The 20385-nt window shown below is 32.6% G+C and overlaps 1 protein-coding gene across 1 annotated transcript in view; it reads right to left on the bottom strand.

Moving 5' to 3' along the window:
* The window catches only part of LOC143064370 (uncharacterized), a 101719-nt gene that overhangs the window by 24630 nt on the left and 56704 nt on the right, over window positions 1-20385 (bottom strand). Inside the window, exons 30-43 of the mRNA XM_076237143.1 lie at window positions 20082-20251; window positions 16735-16859; window positions 14806-14904; window positions 13425-13569; window positions 12654-12752; window positions 12041-12163; window positions 11015-11345; window positions 9860-10021; window positions 9064-9151; window positions 8357-8500; window positions 7947-8141; window positions 7459-7556; window positions 3558-3727; window positions 946-1070 (exon numbers count right to left, since the gene is read on the bottom strand). Of these exons, the coding sequence (XP_076093258.1) occupies window positions 946-1070; window positions 3558-3727; window positions 7459-7556; window positions 7947-8141; window positions 8357-8500; window positions 9064-9151; window positions 9860-10021; window positions 11015-11345; window positions 12041-12163; window positions 12654-12752; window positions 13425-13569; window positions 14806-14904; window positions 16735-16859; window positions 20082-20251 (2074 nt within the window). The remainder of the gene's footprint in view (window positions 1-945; window positions 1071-3557; window positions 3728-7458; window positions 7557-7946; window positions 8142-8356; window positions 8501-9063; window positions 9152-9859; window positions 10022-11014; window positions 11346-12040; window positions 12164-12653; window positions 12753-13424; window positions 13570-14805; window positions 14905-16734; window positions 16860-20081; window positions 20252-20385) is intronic.

Below are 20385 nucleotides of genomic sequence, written 5' to 3'. Positions count from 1 at the left end.
GGAAAGATCCTGAATTTCAAGTGGCAAATATCAAATTTTTCAGGATGATAACAATTTGATGTAACATAATTATACCAGGTTTTGAACCAGACTTTCACCTAGAGTAGAACTTTAAATGAGCTAGCTCACAAGAAATTAGTCAGAAAGTCCCCCTATCAATACATATTCTAAAGCTGAAATAATTCAGCCCCAGAGGTTTTTTAAGATCATATTTGTACTAAATGCTCAATTTATTGACGTTACCATATCAACTTAGTACCTATGTGGCTTTACTCCATCTTTGAAGGTTACATGTCAAAATCACTATGTTGTGAGAACTACTGTTAATGTCAAGGCAACTTTTTGCAGTTGTAAGTTACCAGCATTTGCTCCATCTCTGAAGTTATAGGTTATTCTTTATCTTGTAAAAACTATAAATGTCCTAACACTATGTTGCCATGGTTACTTACCAGGATTTGCTCCATCTCTGAGGTTATAGTTTAATCTTTATCTTTTAAAAACTACATATGTCCTAACACTATGTTGCCATAGATATAGGAAGATGTGGTATGAGTGCCATGGTTACTTACCAGGATTTGCTCCATCTCTGAAGGTTACAGGTTTATCTTTATATTGTAAGAAGTACTGAATATGTCCTAACACTATGTTGTCATGGTTACTTACCAGGATTTGCTCCTTCTCTGAAGGTTACAGGTTTATCTATATATTGTAAGAAGTACTGTATATGTCCTAACACTATGTTGTCATGGTTACTTACCAGGATTTGCTCCATCTCTGAAGGTTACAGGTTTATCTTTATATTGTAAGAAGTACTGTATATGTCCTAACACTATGTTGTCATGGTTACTTACCAGGATTTGCTCCTTCTCTGAAGGTTACAGGTTTATCTATATATTGTAAGAAGTACTGTATATGTCCTAACACTATGTTGTCATGGTTACTTACCAGGATTTGCTCCATCTCTGAAGGTAACAGGTTTATCTTTATATTGTAAGAAGTACTGTATATGTCCCATCTCATGATGAATAGTAATCAGATCTTCCATGTTCACAGCTGTACACATCTTAATCCTACAGGTTAGAACAAATGACAATGTTAAAGTATCATTAAATATAAAAAATAATAAGATTAGGCCATTTCTAATTATTATGATATCTATATATGCTATTCTTTCATGCATTCTATCTGTATATTTATACCTCAATGTGTAAAATAATGAATTCTGAATGTAAAGACTGAACAATTACCATGATTCAAACATTTAGATACAGCTTAGTCAACCCAAAATCTAAATCATGATCCATTGATATAACTTTCACCATACACAAAAAGATACAGTTCTTGTAAGCTGAAATACTTTACATACAAAAGGACAATAGAAGACAACAATAAACAGCTGCTCCATGAGCACATGATACACCCTTCGTCATGTGTGAGAAGTTTTATGCAACAATCATAAATAGTTTCTGAGATACAGAGCAGCATGTGAAAAAAAAACTTTTTTTACAAAAAACTCAATAACTCTAAAATAAAATTTTGAATCATCACTGAAAAACATGCAGATCTTTAGATTAATATAACTAAGAAGTCGTAAAATTTTAAGCAAAAGTCATTAATGGTTTTTAAGATACGATGCAACGTGAAAAAAAAACTCTTTTTTTTACAAAAAACGCAATAACTCCAAAATAAAATTTTGAATCATCACCAAAAAGTATACAAATCTTTAGATTAATATCACTAAGAAGTGTGTAAAATTTTAAAAGAGTTGGTATTGCTTTGCTTCATAAAAAAGAATGGCCAACGTAGATACAAGTATCTTGTCTTAGGGAGGGATAAATCCTACTTTGGAAAGGATCACTCTGATTCAAACAAAAAATTCTCTGAAACTGATATTATCAAGATGCTTGATTTCTTGATTGACAACATATTTGTTACGTTCGAGGAAGTGTTTTTCAACAGACTGTCGGCATTCCAATGGGAACAAACTGTGCCCCTCTACTTGCCAGCTTGTTTCTTTATTATTATGAGGCTGACTTCATGCAGGAACTTCTTAGGAAGAAAGATAAGAAGTTAGTAATATCCTTTAACTCTACTTTCCGCTATACAGATGATGTTCTTTCACTAAATAATTCAAAATTTGGTGACTATGTGAAATGCATCTATCCCATCAGCTAGAGATAAAGGATACTAAGTCGGCCTCATATCTTGACTTACATCTAGAAATTGACAATGAGGGTCAGCTGAAAACAAAACTTTACGACAAAAGAGTTGATTTCAGCTTTCCAATTGTGAACTTTTCATTTCTAAGTAGCAACATTCCAGCAGCACCCTGCATACGGGGTATATATCTCCCAATTGATACTATATTCCTGTGATTGCATTTCCTATCATGATTTTCTTGATAGAGGGTTGCTGCTCACAAGGAAGCTATTAAACCAAGAGTTCCAAATGGTGAAGTTGAAATCATCCTTTTGTAAATTTCACAAGTTGGTTGACCGTTATGGAATAACGTATCACAAATGATATCGGATATGTTCCTTACGTCATAACTACAATCCCCTTCCCTTTCATGAATGTGACCTACCGAATTAGACTATTTACCGGATTTGTTATCACATAACCAACACGACGGGTGCCACATGTGGAGCAGGATCTGCTTACCCTTCCGGAGCACCTGAGATCACCCCTAGTTTTTTGGTGGAGTTTGTGTTGTTTATTCTTTAGTTTTCTATGTTCTGTCATGTGTGATGTTGTTTATTTGTCTTTTCAATTTTTAGCCATGGCGTTGTCAGTTTGTTTTAGATTTATGAGTTTGACTGTCCCTTTGGTATCTTTCGTCCCTCTTTTAAGTAATAATCATAAATCGTTTATGAGATATGGTGCGATATGTAAAAACCAACCCCCCTTTTTTACAAAAAACTCAATTACTCGAAAACAAAATTTTGAATCATCACCAAACAGTACACAGATCTTTGAATTAATATAATTAAGTAGTGTGTGAAGTTTAAAGCAATCATCAGAAATCATTTTTTGAGATACAGCGCGACATGTGAAAAATTCACACCCCTGTTTCAAATATAAAGGCATGTCACTCAAAAGTTTAAATCCTATTTTCACCAAAAAAATATACAGATCGTTTGACCATCATAAGAAAGAACTATATTAAGTTTCATAAAATTTTGATAAGCGGTTCTCAAGTTATGGTGGGACATGTGGATGCCGGACAGACAGACAGACAGCCGGACGCTGGACATTTATTTACCATAAGAAGTCCTGTCAAAATTTTGACGGGAATATACAAACTGAAGATGCACATTACTATGGTTATACTACAACATGTTTCTGAGACAAGTGAGTAGGGATTTTAAGTCATGAATTTATGTTTCTTCTCATTAGAAGGGCTAATAAATATATGTCTATCAAGTCAGTGCCCTTCTTTCACCTAAATATGGTACATGTATAGCAATTCTTATTAAACTTTTATTGAATCTTGTAAACAAATATATCACAAGATTTAAATTCTCATTTAAATTTTTATTCATTAATGGTGTCCAAACCTAAAATCCTTCCTGTTGTAAAAGTCCCATGCTGAAGCATGACAAACAATTTCACGGTCTGCTGGTTTCTCTATGATTGATTTGTCCCAGAATTCCTGAGGCATTGGCTTCAACCCTAATGATGTGAAAAATTCTTCTGCTGTCTGGAACATCCTCAGTGCTGTGTAATTCTAGAATAGATATTTATAGATTTTGAACAAGAGTGTACACGCTGAAATGTCTCTCCTTCTATACTAATCATTGATATTATGTTGATAGTCCTAAGTATAAAGCTAAAGATCATAAAATATTTCCATACACCAAATAATGTCGACCTATTGCATATAGTATGAGAAAAACAGACCAAAACACAAAAATTTAACTATAACCACTGAACCGTGAAAATGAGGTCACAGTCAAATAAAATCTGCGCGACTGACATAAAGATCATAAAATATTTCCATACACCAAATATAGTTGACCTATGGCATATAGTATAAGATAAAAAGACCAAAACTCACAAACTTAACTTTGACCACTGAACCATGAAAATGAGGTCAGAGTCACATGACATCTGCCCGCGAGACATGTACACCTTACAATCATTCCATACAACAAATATAGTAGACCTATTGCATATAGTATGAGAAAAACAGACCAAAACACAAAAATTTAACTATAACCACTGAACCATGAAAATGAGGTCAAGGTCAGATGACACCTGCCAGTTGGACATGTACACCTTACAGTCCTTCCATACACCGAATATACTAGCCCTATTGCTTATAGTATCTGAAATATGGACTTGACCACCAAAACTTAACCTTGTTCACTGATCCATGAAATGAGGTCGAGGTCAAGTGAAAACTGTCTGACAGACATGAGGACCTTGCAAGGTACGCACATATCAAATATAGTTATCCTATTACTTATAATAAGAGAGAATTCAACATTACAAAAAATTTGAACTTTTTATTCAAGTGGTCACTGAACCATGAAAATGAGGTCAAGGACATTGGACATGTGACTGACGGAAACTTCGTAACATGAAGCATCTATATACAAAGTATGAAGCATCCAGGTCTTCCACCTTCTAAAATATAAAGCTTCTAAGAAGTTAGCTAACGCCGCCGCCGTAGGATCACTATCCCTATGTCGAGCTTTCTGCAACAAAAGTTGCAGGCTCGACAAAAATGAAAAATGACATGCAGAATAATTAAAACGAGACATCATTGAGATGAGAGCCATCTCTCTGGGTTACACTGTTACCAAAGTTTTTTATCTTTTACCTAGGAAGTTGTACATAAATTATGACACACCTTCTGGTGTTGGTTAATATACAGAGGGAAATCATAATGGTTAATATAAGATATAGAGCGGACACAAATCGTTAGGGAAGTATACTGACCGACAGACAGATGGACTGACCTTTAACCTAGGAAGTTGTACATACATTATGACACAACCTCTGGTTTTGGTTAATATATATGTCAAGTATAAACTTTGAAATCATAATGGTTCTCAAGATATAGAGCAGACACAATCTTTACCATAAAACATGGGGTTGTCAACTGAAAAAAAAGTTTTTTACATTGAACGTTGACCTAGAAAGTTGTACACACATTATGACTCTGGTGTTCGTAATTATACATGTCAAGTATAAAGTATGAAATTACAATTGTTTCCTAGATATAGAGTAGACCCAATTTGATATGGTCTAGATTCTGACCTGTCACTAGGCAGGGCCCTAATAACTAACACTTTTTTAAATATGAGAAATAAATCTCTATCAGGAAAACTAATAACTCTTATTAATAAGAAACAGAAATATATTTGTGTACTGACCTAAAAGTAGTAATTTCATAACTAATATTTTGTCCCATTTACATTTAATATATCTGATGTCATTTTCTTGACTTTTAATATATGCAAATCATTTAAAGAATGATACACGGGTTATTCAGTGTGCACTACATTTTTTTATGTTATTTCTTCATAGACAGAAAAAATATTACAGCCATTTCTTATAACTTAATTCTAAATTCCATTTTAAACCGGAGTAAACCATGAAATAAGAGTGCACACACTGAAATGTCTCGCCTTCTTTACTAATCATTGATATTATGTTGATAGTCTAAACATAAAGCTTTATTACAACTGTCACAAAAACTAAACATTAACCAAGAAAATGAGGTCAAGGTCAGATGAACCATGCCAGGTAGGCAGCTAACAATTCTTCCATACAACAAATATAGTTGATCTATTACTTATAGTTTAAGAAAAACAGCCCAAAACACAAAAATTTACACTGAGCATTGAACCGTGAAAACGAGGTCAAGGTCAAATAAAAACTGCAAGACTGACATATAGATCATAAAATATTTCCATACATCAAATATAATTGACCTATTGCATATAGTATTAGAAAAAAAGACCAAAACTCAAAATCTTAACTTTGACCACTGAACCATGAAAATCAGGTCAAGGTCAGATGACACCTGCCAGCTAGACATGTACACCTTACAATCATTCCATACACAAAATAAAGTTGACCTATTGCATACAGTATAAGACAAGAGGCTGTCACAATGACAGCAAACCGGATTTATTAACATTTATTTGTGTCCTGGCAATATCACAAGAACCATAACTGATGAATGCTGAAAGTGAAAATCGTCAATATCAAATTTGACCTCCATTTTGTAGTCAGTATCAACATATTAAAATTTGAAAAGCTTAGATTGAATGGTTCATTAGTAAATGCAACAACGTTAATGGAAACACCATTTTACGATCTTTCAAGAACCATAACTCCTGAACGGTAAAAGTCAAAATCGTCATTATTGAACTTGACCTCCATTATGTCATTAGTAACAACATATTAAAATTTGGGAAGCTTTGGTAGAACAGTTCATGCGTAAATGCACGAACACGACTGGAAACTCCATTTTTCAATCTTTCAAGAACCATAACTCCTGAACGGTAAAAGTCAAAATCGCCATTATTGAACTTGACCTTCATTTAGTTGTCAGTAACCCGCCGTACATCCCCAAATCAATAACCGACATTTTTGTCACAAAAATCCGGTTAAAAAACAGACCAAAACACAAAAACTCAACTATAACCACTGAACCATGAAAATAAGGTCAAGGTCAGATGACACCTGTCAGTTGGACATGTACACCTTACAGTGCTTCCATACACTGAATATACTAGACCTATTGCTTATAGAATCTCAGATATGGACTTGACCACCAAAACTTAACCTTGTTCACTGATCCATGAAATGAGGTCTAGGTCAAGTGAAAACTGTCTGACAGGCATGAAGACCTTGCAAGGTATGCACATACCAAATATAGTTATCCTATTACTTATAATAAGAGAGAATTTAACATTACAAAAAATCTTATCTTTTTTTCCAGTGGTCACTGAACCATGAAAATGAGGTCAAGGACATTGGACATGTGACTGAAGGAAACTTTGTAACATGAGGCATCCATATACAATGTCTGAAGCATCAAGGTCTTCCACCTTCTAAAATATAAAGCTTTTAAGAAGTGAGCTAACACTGCCGCCGCCAGATCACTACAACTATGGCAAGCTTTCTGCGACAAAAATCGCAGGCTCGACAAAAACGTGGATTATGTCACGGTCACATGACAAAATTATGTCAATGAGCTGATAAACAAAACAACGTCAGCCAATCAGAAGACGCATTACATCCAAAATTAAATTATTTTTATTAATTAAAAGGTTTTCTGCTGGACATGTCAAAAAAAGGATTTACACATGTTAATTCATAACAACAGTCAATAGACATCCAATATTTTGCAAGCAATGACACTGTAGATGGGAACTGTTTATTTTTTATTCACATTAAAATTTCCAGGCATACAAAAGTGATAAAATGCATCATGCTTACCTGTGCCTGCATTTGAGATGTAACATCCACATTTGATTTTCCTTTATAAGGTATCATAATATCATACAAATTCTGCCATTCCTGAGCCCACATATTACCTGGAACATATACATCATATAACAGTGTAATTTTAACTACATTATATTAGAATAAATATTAAACCTGAACATAAAAGGAAGATCTAATAAATTAGTATTTGTAACACCAGTACTTCATTTCACAAAAATTACAGATTCACCATGGATACATAAGTCAAGTGGCAATCTTAAGGGATTTATAGTAGAAGAAACATATTTTTTTCGTCACATACTGTTTTTTGTTTGTATAAGTGCAGAAAACTTTGAAATAATTAAAATGATTTAAAAAATGTCCAAATAATAAGTTGAAGAAACTTATATCTCATTTTCTTTTACACACTTAACTAAGAAATGGGCTGAGATATGTACCTGTAAAGGAAGCGGATCTCTTACGATCAATGATATACTAACCTAGGAGGTGAGCTGGGATATGACCAGATGCAGGAAACCTGTCGCTCCCGTATTTGTCCTTGAGTTTACGTCTAACATATGTATGAAGCTGTTCATACAAAGGTTTCAGTTGATCTAACAAATGTTGAAGATCGTGTTGGAAGGTTGAGGATTCGTACCAGGACCTCCAAAACTCTCCAGTGTCATTGTAAAACCCTGAATTTAAACAAAAATTTTGTAAAATAATTACTTTCTAGTTCAGATAATCTTTCATATAATTCTTATACTTTAATATCAAGTGATACATATAACACCATTAAGTTTCACAAAATTCTTTCCACTTATTTTGACATAATTCTAAGCAAACTTTTTAAATAAAATTTCATACTTAACAGAATTGGCTTAATTGATAAATGCTTTCAAATGCTCACCTAATTCTTTGATGCCTTCATTACTTAGTTCCACAAATTGAGCATATTTATCTTTCATCTGTCTGCCTGTCGCGTCTCTCCATCCTTTCCAAATCTTCAGTAGTTCATCATAATCTCTGGATGTTGCCATCATTTCATACAAATCTGAAAATGATCGTTTATAACATTGTCAAAACTTTTGTAGAACTGATAATAGGTAGAACGTAAACTTATGCTGAGTTCACAAGTAATTTCGAATTGATTCGCATTAACTAATTTGAATTAGTTTAATTCGCATTCGAAACGTTTTGTCCTAACGTCAATCCTAATTCAAATTACAATGCATGTCAAATTCGCTTTACTGTCCAAACAATGTTAACTTTTAATTCGTATTAACAAAAGTGTATTTTTAATGCCAATTTGATATAAATTCGAATCAACCAATTCGAATCAATTCGAATTAAAAAAGAAGAGTGTGTGAACGTGAATAGCGAATTCCATTCACAATCGATTCAAATTCAATTTGAATTAAATGTACATGTGAACAAGGCATTATATTCCTACCTCTTGCTAGAATATTTTCCTCAAAGTACATGTATAAACTGTTGTAATTCATATATCAACACAAATTCACTATTCTTAGGTTCATATTTTTATCATTATTAAATTTGTCACTGACAATTAGGTAAACTATGACTAATCCTGCCTTACAATTTTGAGTATCTTACCTGGTTCCAGGGGGAGACAATTCTGTTCAGTCAAACATACACGACCTTTACCATATATTCCTTCCATATCTGACTGTAAACTGTTCAGCTAAAAACAACAATTCCTTCATTTTAAATAATGATAAAGAATTCTAATATTTAACAAGTTTCCATGGCACTAACAAGATTGCGGGCCAATCCCCAAAATTATATAGATTAGAAAATGTCGAAATATTTTTGAAGTCCAGATGTATCCATCAGCTACAACTTGAACTGTAAAATGATAAATCAAATATTACTCAACTATTCAAATAGTCTAACAAAAAAGCAGATTAATGTTTTTTAAGACAAATATCATTGCTACCTGTTACTGTAAAGCGGGTTATTTTCGCAAGGTGTAAATTTTTGCTTATTTTCGCGAATAGAACAAAATCGCAAAAAAAAATTTCAGCCAATTTAAAATTTTACATGCAAATGTTTTGATGGAAGTTTTGAATCCTCCAAAATAATAACCATTGAAATATATAGTACACCTTAATCAAGGTAAATAGCAAAATTTCACACCCTCGAAAAAAACCCACTATACGGTATGAATTCACTGAACATTGACATTAAAATATGGGTAATTTCTTAGATATCTTTGGTACTCTTCTTATGAAGTCCTAATAGTTATTTTTGAATTGTTTTTAATCAAAATACATTTGAATGTAAATTGAAAAGCCATCTGTATGGGAAGATGTACCAATCCATCTACAACAGATAACACACAAGAGGGTAGGGATTTCTCTTTAGACACTTAAAAGTTTAACATCCTTACTTGTTTTAGTTTCTTTTCATCTGACAAACCGTCAGTTCCAATATCAGCAATGCTTCCAAACTGTCTCTTGACAGACTCATCATTAAATGTCTGCCATTTGAACATTGATGCATTGTGGGCAGCTTCTTTATTGAACTTGGCTAAAACCAGTCTAGCTTCAATCTACATTCAAATATTCAAATGGTTATCTTGCAGCAAGGAAGAACTTTGTATTATACAAACATATAAAATATTTAACATGCTTAAATAAACAAGGCCATTAGTTTTCTCGTTTGAATTGTTTTACATTGTCATTTCTGGGCCTTTTATAGTTGACTATGCGGTATGAGTTTTGCTCATTGTTGAAGCCATACGGTGACCTATAGTTGTTAATTTCTTTGTCATTTTGGTCTCTTGTGGAGAGTTGTCTCATTGGCAATCATACCACATCTTCTTTTTTTATATTAATTACTTTTATTTGAAATGATGAAATAATACGCAGAAAAAGACATGTTGTCAACCGAACACATAGTATTCTTCTGGTCTAAATGTAATTTGATAATTACATACGTTTTCCATTCTTATAAACTTTAACTTTCAAACATATCAAACCTAAGCTTTGTGCCTTGTTTTTAAGATAATGTTTTTTTAAATGATAAGGTCTGCGCTAACATTTTTTTTTGGTCACCTTTTTCAGCTTGAAAATATGTGAATAGGTCGCAAAATCTATCAGTAATATATGATAAGGGATGATAAGGGTCAATAAAATTCACAAAACTTCTTCGTATGTCATATTTCTTGGTGTTCCCAGCTGTGATTATATTGGCTGTGTGTTTATTAACTAATTTTCTTTCTTTTGACACTTTTATTGCACTCTTACATTACCACATGAAACCCATACAATATGGGAAAAGGTAACATTTTTACCTAAGCAATATATGAAAAGATATACATTTTAAAAATCTATATTATATGAAATGATATACATTTTTAAAATTTGATATACATTATATTAAAAGCATGTGTTAACAGAACCCTAGCAGTACCCACTATCAATTAAGTATTGAAGTGGACCCCCAAGTGGATATTTGTTTCAGGGAGGGACTGACCAGGGTAATAAGGACCCAGCAAAGTATAATAAGCTCATTCACAACTAAATTGTACTGAAATACTAACCTGTTTCTCCTGGTTTTCATCAGTTATATTTGAAGTGTACGCCCACTCAGCCTCAGTTTGAACATAAAGAGCATGTTCAGCAGCAGTGTTGTATTCTGTCAGCCATTTCTTAGCCTGATCAAGTTCTAGCGTCATTTGGTTGGGAACAGAACTGACTGGGCATGCTGTGTCCCAGCCTACTTTATAACCTTTATTACTATTTTCTGTCTTCAGCCAATCAGTGAGGGGTTTGAAGTAGTCTATCAGAGCACTGGCATTCATTTTACTTTGTCCTGTTAAAACTTCCATTGCTTCTGACCAGGGTTTAGATGATCCCATTTTTAACATATCCCTGAAGTATATAAAAGAATCCTAAAATGGTTAAATCATGCTTTAAATGAAAATAATCTCACATGTATGTAAATTTAATTTTTACTTTATATGTGCATGATAAAGCTTATAAAAGAATCTTTGAAATCCGACTTACCCCAACTTTTTGCCTGCAGCATGTGATCTATAAATATCACATTGATGTTAAGGTTGATACCTACAGAGAAATCAGACTAATCCTAACTTTTAGCCTGCAGCATGTGATCTATAAATATCACATTGATGTTAAGGTTGATACCTACAGAGAAATCAGACTTATCCTAACTTTTAGCCTGCAGCATGTGATCTATAAATATCACATTGATGTAAAGGTTGATACCTACAGAGAAATCAGACACCCTAACTTTTTGCCTGTAGCATGTGATCTATAAATATCATATTGATGTAAAGGTTGATACCTACAGAGAAATCAGACACCCTAACTTTTTGCCTGTAGCATGTGATCTATAAATATCCCATTGATGTAAAAGTTGATACCTACAGAGAAATCAGACACCCTAACTTTTTGCCTGTAGCATGTGATCTATAAATATTACATGATGTAAAGATTGATACCTACAGAGAAATCAGACTTATCCCAAATTCTTGCCTGCAGCATGTGATCTATAAATATCACATTGATGTAAAGGTAGATACTTTCAGAGAAATCAGACTTACCCCAACTTCTTGCCTGCAGCATGTGATCTATAAATATCACAAGTATGTAATGGGCCTGTATGTCCTGCAGCTTCACAAAGGGACTTATGGAACTGGAACTGTACTACAAAACTTACAAAGTATCTGTAAATAACGTGAAATGGTAGTCTTAGTGTTTAAGTTAAAATAGACATTTTTCTTGTCCCTTTATATTGAAAAGCAATACTTTTACCATATTATTTATGTATGTATTCTGAATATTGTTAAAATCAAACAGATAAAATTATTTCAATGCAACCTGAATTTTAATATCATTTGCATGAATCCACAAAATAAGGATACCTCATATCCAGGCATTTCACCTTTCAAAAATTAATCATAGAAAAATCAGGGTTGACATATTATTTTGATTATTTTAGTAATGGATATTTTGAGAAAGGTATCAATATTTATTCTTTCATAAATCTTATGTTTTTGTCAGTGTAAAAATCATTAAAGATGCATATCCATATTCTGAATTAAAATCAATATTAAGAATAAATGATAGAACAATGTTCTGTACAAGGGATCAGTTAACGTTTTTACCATTTAGCCAATTATGTGTTATATTGCAGCTAAATAATTACAACTTTACCTAATATAAGGAGTGTTTGCAGGAATGTGATATTTTGCTCCTGGATCAAAATCTTCTTCTGATCTTGCTATAGGTGGTGCTATACCTTGATATTGGCATCTGAAAATAAATATTGCAAATAAGTATATGAACTTCTTGTTTGTCATATTTGTTACTGCATGACTGCAGGAATTTAAAGAAAAGTTATAAGACTCTAAACATTTTATTCCAATCAAAATGAGTTTGAAAATTGTCTTATAACCATTTTTACAGCTTTTGACTTTTTGATAAGAGTGTATAACCATACAGTTGTTAAATCATTTTAGTATGGTAATTTTAGGAGTATACATTAACCCTCTTATTTGTCTTTGAAAGTTGACTTTAATGTTCCTTTTACTTTTTCTGTATTGATAATCTTGACTTATTTATTCCAGGCATGGCACAAGATATTTTTTTTATCTCTTGATACATTTTTATGAGGTTGCTGTCACAATGTGGATTTACTACAAAGCACATCCTTGATATGAGAGTATAGTACCACATGATTTAATATTCAAATGAACATTTAACATCTACTTAGTTTATATTCTGGTATATAGATGTTTCATTGGATAATTGTACCACATCTCCTCATTTATAATTCTTAGACGGGTTTTAAATCGTATTTATTTACACACATAAAAATCATCATCTGACAGTACAGCAAATAGCTTGCAAAATATTCCATCCTACTTTTTTTTATATAGTTATCTTCATTTACATTGGCAAATATGGTAACCTTAGACAACTCACTTGAGATCCCACCATTTTTGATTGTATTCATCAGGAGTTGTCTCCCCACTAAATACACTCCATCTCCATTGGTCAATAAGATATCCAAAAGGTAAGAATGCTATTTTTTCCAAGGAAACCTTTAGCAAGAAGTTGATTTCTGCGTCTGTTGTAAAAAATATATATCAAATCAATGAGACATTTAAGCACCAACAACATTTTGAAAAATGTATGATCTTTTAACCATTTATAAATCTTTATTTACCATATATCGTGTAGTCATCTGTTCTCAATAGTAATCAGTTCTCGATAGCAATGCGCATGGTTAGAATAAAAGTAGTTCGCAAAATCGCACATGTTTTCTATTTGTCGGTATTTCAAGGACAGACTAAAAACTCGCTTAAATCATGCATTAATTTCAACATTTCAAGTTTTCAGACATTTTACAACAGTAAAAATATTTTTTTTCGATTTTAACCTACTTTTCCTTATTCCCAAAACAACCCCAACTTCATCCCCTTGGTTCATAAATAGCACGTTTTCAATTGTAAACAAAACATAGCTCGAAAAGAAGGTCAAGTCCGTAATACACAAATGTAAGATGTCGTGTGACGTCGCTATGGAAAAAAATCTATGGAACGCAGTTTGGCCCATATCTTGTGAACTTTAAAATTCAATTCAATTCAATTATCGGAAAAGTAATGCCTTTAAATATTGTTACTGTGATAGTAAAATATAAATAACAGCTGTAACAACATCTTATAACATATAAGAATGGGTTCAATAATTTAAAATCATCTAAAATATATTAAAGATTAGTTTTCAATGCATATTTTTGTCCTTGAGTGATAATTTCTAGGATATTGGTCAAAGATGCCTTAATTGATCGATAAGGCTAAAATTTATAAAAAAAATATGTTTCTAGAGACAAATGATAGTTAATTGATACTTTTCTACAATTTGCGTAATTTTAAATCTTCTATTAATATCAAACATGCTTACCATACTATACTTTTCACAACTATCGAGAACTGATGACGTATTGCACACAATGTCAAAATTGAGCACAACAACAAATGTTTTGATTTTTCTTGATTTACCCAAGAGAAAATCGTGAGGATAATAGGAAATGTCGGAAATGAATAAAAGTATCTACTAAATTAACACAATCAGCTTTGACAACATGACGAACTGGCCATACGGAGCAAAAGTTAGTTACACTATCAAGAACCGATAACACTAGGATACTCTGAACTTTTGTGACATGTCATTGGTTATCAAGTTTCAATTCTATAATTTGATATTTTTTTTTAATAGTTTAATCTTATTATGGTTTATTGTAGAAACAGATATATTTTGAAAATTTAACACTCATGCTTTAAAGACAGATAATAATATATACCATGATCCTTTTCCTCTTTATCTAACAGACCAATAGTTTTAAGATGTTTAGGTGTAGCTACAGATAATGCCATAACATCTCCTATTCCTTCATGAAATCCTACAAATATAATAAAATATGTTGTCAGTTCAAAGCAATGTAAAAGGTAGCAAAGATAATGTGCCTGGTTTAGAGATAAAATTGAGAATGGAGAATAGCATATGACAGAAAACAGGCATTCTGAATATTAATGTATTGCATACACATGAAACTGTCACCTTCTAGCAGAAACATCAGTCCATTTTATACACTGAAATAAAGAAGATTTAGGGGGAGAGGGGAGGAGGAGGCTCCTTAGAGACTGTATTTGTTTATTGCTGCAAACAATTTTGAAATATAATTAAAAAATTATAGACTACATGAGTTTCCTTCTGTTTGAATAAATTGTTAGATAAAAAAGTTTTATGAGGGAAATCAGGCCATATGATATAGAAATAGTTTTAAAATATTGGTATTCTGAACTTATCTTTATAAACCTGATTCAATTGATTAGCTTCTCTGAATAAATTTAAAGATATATCATAAGATAACATGAGTATTACCTTGGAAGTTGTGGCTTGCTTTTTAATTTTGATTGCGTAAAGACCGATTACTTCAATAAAGAGTTGTCAGTGTTCTCTATGATGACTTAGTAGATCTTGACTTGCTGATCATTAAATTTTAAATCTCTACCTATCTACTATTAATTTTTAATTTAAGGTTAGAAGGCAAAAAAATGTAAAAATTTATCACTAAAGGGCAAACACTCCAATTGGGAGTCGTCTAACGATTTCAGCAATGTTGAGTTAATTGTATGTCTGGTCTTACTGATTAATTTTGTTTTTTGAGTTTGTACCTATCTTTTTCTTATACATAAGGAAAAATGTAAAAACAAATGGTAAATATACTCATTCAAAGGCAATAACTCCTATAATAAGTTGTCTGACCGTTTTCAATGGAACTATTTTGTATAAATAGATTATTAATACACAATACATTTTTGTGCAATGCCGGTACATATAATTTTAATTGGGAATCCCTGTCTGCTATTTGGTCCAATCAGCTTGGGGGTTTCCCAGTTGCTGCTGCATGTGAAATCTCGTTTACTAATTGCTTTTCGAGATTATCCTAATTAACCAATCAAAATTAACACTGCATTTGAATTAACCAATCAGCGCTTAATTAACAGGGCTTATGTTTTAGGCAAAAGCACATAATTATTCTGAAAGCAACGCTTGCTTTGAGCAGACATTCAAATTTTCTGGGAAATTATTTATTCCCACCCTCCGCTCCCTAGAAGATAGTTTTTACTTTATTGCTATGTCATTTCAGCCTTTTATTAAAATATATTGTTAATAAGTAGAGTAGTAATGTTTTCAAAAGAACTCACAGTTATTATGTACTTTGTGTTAGGAGGACCACAGATTTTCAACTGGAATTTGCTTTGTTTGTAATTATGTATACATGTATTGCTTTATTGATATGCAAAGAAAATATTAAACTGTGGTTCTTTGTCCCAAACCTGTGTTTGTTCAGTTTATACTTCTAGCTAAGAACCAGTTAACATATCTTGGGCCCCTTACTGATCTCTGATTAGTATAAAACAGATGCTTCATTTGCACTGTATTGGTTCGGGCCTCAAAAAGGAAGGCATCTAAGTATTCGCAACCAAGTCCCTAAATAGAATAAGGAGCAATATATAGGGAGGATTTGGGGGGGGGATTAAGGGGGGGGATGGGGGGGGGACTAGTAATGTGGATTAATGTAGAAAGTTGTTGTAAACAGACCTATCTGAGCTATCATATTATGTAACTGTGATGGCTTACCAGGGTTGGCTCCATCTTTGTTTACTATAAGTTGTCTCTATTTTGAAATTGTACATGTCCTATTTACGTAGCCATGGTTACTTACCAGGGTTAGCTCCATCTCTGTACACTACTGGTAAATCTTTATACTGTAGGTAGTACTGTATATGTCCCATCTCATGATGGATAGTTACTAAATGTTCCATTGTAATATCTGTGCACATCTTAATTCTGAAATAAATGGGTCACAAACTATATGGATCATTTGTAGATGTTTTTCTAATTATCAATTTTATAAATTTTCAAAACAAGTTTGAAAAGAACATGTTTTTAAAACAGGTCATATTATTACCTCTGACAGCCATATTTTATATTCAGTTGTCAATAAATGAGACCTTCTACAATACAAAAAATGTCTATATATTACTAATGCCAGAGTATGATTTAAATTGGCATGTTGGCTTTAGGTGAGATGATCAAATAGTTTTATACAGACAATCCATGTAAAGTGATAACACGTAAGTCTGCTCAATACACCACATGGGCTTAATACACAACACATTCATTAATGAATCCCAAACTTCTTTTTCCCATGTTCCCAAAACATAACCAGATAAGATTGATATTGATAACCCCTTTTTACATATATCTTATTTAATACAATCATAATTACTGATATAATATAATAGTTGACTGTAATAGGTGAACATTAATAATTCATGCTTTTTTATAACTTTTTTGACAAATAATTCAAGGCCTTGTTGGCTACAGTAGATGGGAAAACAATAGTTTATAAATAGAAGTAAAACAAACATTCTGTGAGTATTGCCCTTACATAGTCCCCTACCAGTTAAAAATTCATTATATTGGAACAAAATTCTAACTTGATTTATAAGTTGTCATGGTGTAAACTATATATAAATATTAAGTCAATAACTTCACGCATGACAAAACTAGAGGCTCTAAAGAGCCTGTGTCACTCATCTTGGTCTATGTGAATATTAAACAAGGGAAGCAGATGGATTCAAAACAAAATTGTGTTTTGGTGATGGTGATGTGTTTGTACATCTTACTTTACTGAACATTCTTGCTGCTTACAACTATTTTTATTTATAATGAACTTGGCCCAGTAGTTTCAGTGGAAAATGTTAGTAAAAATTAACAAATTTTATGAAAATTGTTAAAAATTGACTATAAAGGACAATAACTCCTTAGGGGGTCAATTGACCATTTCAGTCATGTTGCCGTAGTTGTAAATCTAACTTTGCTGAACATTATTGCTGTTTACAGTTTTCCTTTATCTATAATAATATTCAAGATAATTTTACCAATTTAGGGGCAGCAACCCAACAATGGGTTGTCCGATTCATCTGAAAATTTCAGGGCAGATAGATCTTGACCTGATAAACAATTTTACCCCATGTCAGATTTGCTCTAAATGCTTTAGTTTTTGAGTAATAAGCCAAAAACTGCATTTTACTCCTATGTTCTAATTTTAGCCGCGGCCACCATCTTGGTTGGTTGGCCGGGTCACTGGACACATTTTTAAAACTAGATACCCCAAAGATAATTGTGGCCAAGGTTGGATTAATTTGGCCCAGTAGTTTCAGAGAAGATTTTTGTAAAGATTACTAAGATTTACGAAAAATGGTTAAAAATTGACTATAAAGGGCAATAACTCCTAAAGGGGTCAACTTACCATTTCGGTCATGTTGACTTATTTGTAAATCTTACTTTGCTTAACCCTTTCAATGCTATACACGGCATATGCCGCGATGACATACGCCGTCCACCACTGCTATTCGCGGCATATGCCGCGATGACAACAGATTTTTCATAAGGACTCTTAAACCATTCGGTTTTCATTCGGGTCCTCTCTAATTTTTCCTTGTACAAAATGTTGTATGAATCGAGGATATACAAGGTCTCATTTGCTCTTGAAATCACGGCAATTTCTATTGTAAAATCATGCAGTAGAAGGAAATTTGAAGGAAAATAAAAACAAATATTTTGACAAATGCAAATGGCGGAAATCAGAAACGAAGCTGTAAATATGGAAATATTTCAGCATTTCTATGGCGAAACTGACAACGAAGATTAGTTAAAAGGTTTCTTGTTATCTCAATGTGTTTATTACATTCAATTCAAGTGGGAAATATGATTTGATTGATAATTACAAGAAGTAGGAAAAGGGGGGAAAAAGGAGGTTGACTGAAAATTTTGAGGACGGAGCCACTGATTTGTGCCACGATTACATAATACGTTGTGTATGGTGCAATATGCTATGGAATCGAGCAATTGGTGTCTTCTTTATTATATGGCAGATAAAACAACAAAATAGATGAAGACGAAAAGTAGTTTTTATTCAAAATTCAACACAAATGTAATAAATTACACCTTTTACCTGTTAATTACCTGAAAATGCAGGTAACCTGATTAAAATTTTACGGAAATAACTGCCTAACATTACAGTTCATACTCTCCTGAGCATTTTTCATGCAATAACTTTCATTGACTTTCTCTGTATATCTTATAATAAAAAAGATACAGCAGTCTGAAAAGAATATACTGTTCTAATGAATGAACACAAAAAAAATGCAGCAGCAGCAGCCATTTTTCTATTTTTTTGTGTAGCGTTGAAAGGGTTAACATAATTGCTATTTACAGTTTATCTCTATCTATAATAATATTCAAGATAATAACCAAAAACAGTAAAATTTCCATAAAATTACCAATTTAGGGGCAGCAACCCAACAATGGGTTGTCCGATTCATCTGAAATTTTCAGGGCAGACAGATCTTGACCTGATGAACAATTTTACCCCTGTCAGATTTGCTCTTAATGCTTTGGTTTTTGAGTTATAAGCCAAAAACTGCATTTTACCCCTATGTTCTATTTTTAGCCATGGCAGCCATCTTGGTTGGTTGGCCTGGTCACCAGACACATTTTTTAAACTAGATACCCAATGATGATTGTGGCCAAGTTTGGTTTAATTTGGCCCTGTAGTTTCAGAGGAGAAGATTTTTGTAAAAGTTAGACGACAGATGACGGACTGATTTTTTAAGTAAAATTTAAGGACCATAACTCTGCTCAAAATCATCAGACCAGAACAAAATAAGAACTTGTCATGATAAAATTATATACCAATTTTCAAATCAATCTCTTCAAGCATTAAGGGAAAAAAAAAACCCTTATTATTTGAGTGAATTTTCTAAGTCCAAGGACCATAACTTTGCACAAAATTATCAGAACAGATAAAAAATTGAGGTTTATCTGTAACATGTCATGATAAAACAATAAACCAAATATCAACTTATATCTTCAAGCACGAAGACAAAAAGTGTCGAAAACTAAGTTGCCAGACTGAAGGATGGACAGACAGACAGACAGAGTGCAAACCTAAAGACCCCTTCAACTTTGTTGGTAGGGGACTAATAATTGCATACTTAATACCTGAAATCTTTTTGGTCATAGAAATCCCAAGCCGAGGCATGACAGACAATTTCTCTATCTTTTGGTTTCTTCACCACAGAGTTCTTCCAGAATAAATCTGGCATTGCTGTTAGGTTTAAGGATTTGAAGAATTCTTCTGCTGTTCTAAACATTCTTTCAACTGTATAATTCTACAATAGTTAAAGGGAAAATTCGAAAAAAAATAAAATTTGATATTATGTTCATCCTACATAAATAAGCATATTCCAAAAATATTAAAGGTTTATTCGTCTAGATAAGTGATAAAATCGACTCTTAATTCTCG

The sequence above is a fragment of the Mytilus galloprovincialis genome, chromosome 2 (assembly GCF_965363235.1).
Source record: "Mytilus galloprovincialis chromosome 2, xbMytGall1.hap1.1, whole genome shotgun sequence".
In the NCBI taxonomy this organism is placed as follows: Eukaryota; Metazoa; Mollusca; class Bivalvia; order Mytilida; family Mytilidae; genus Mytilus; species Mytilus galloprovincialis.
Note: the sequence above shows the minus strand (reverse complement) of the source record. Positions and strands in the feature narration are given on the sequence as shown.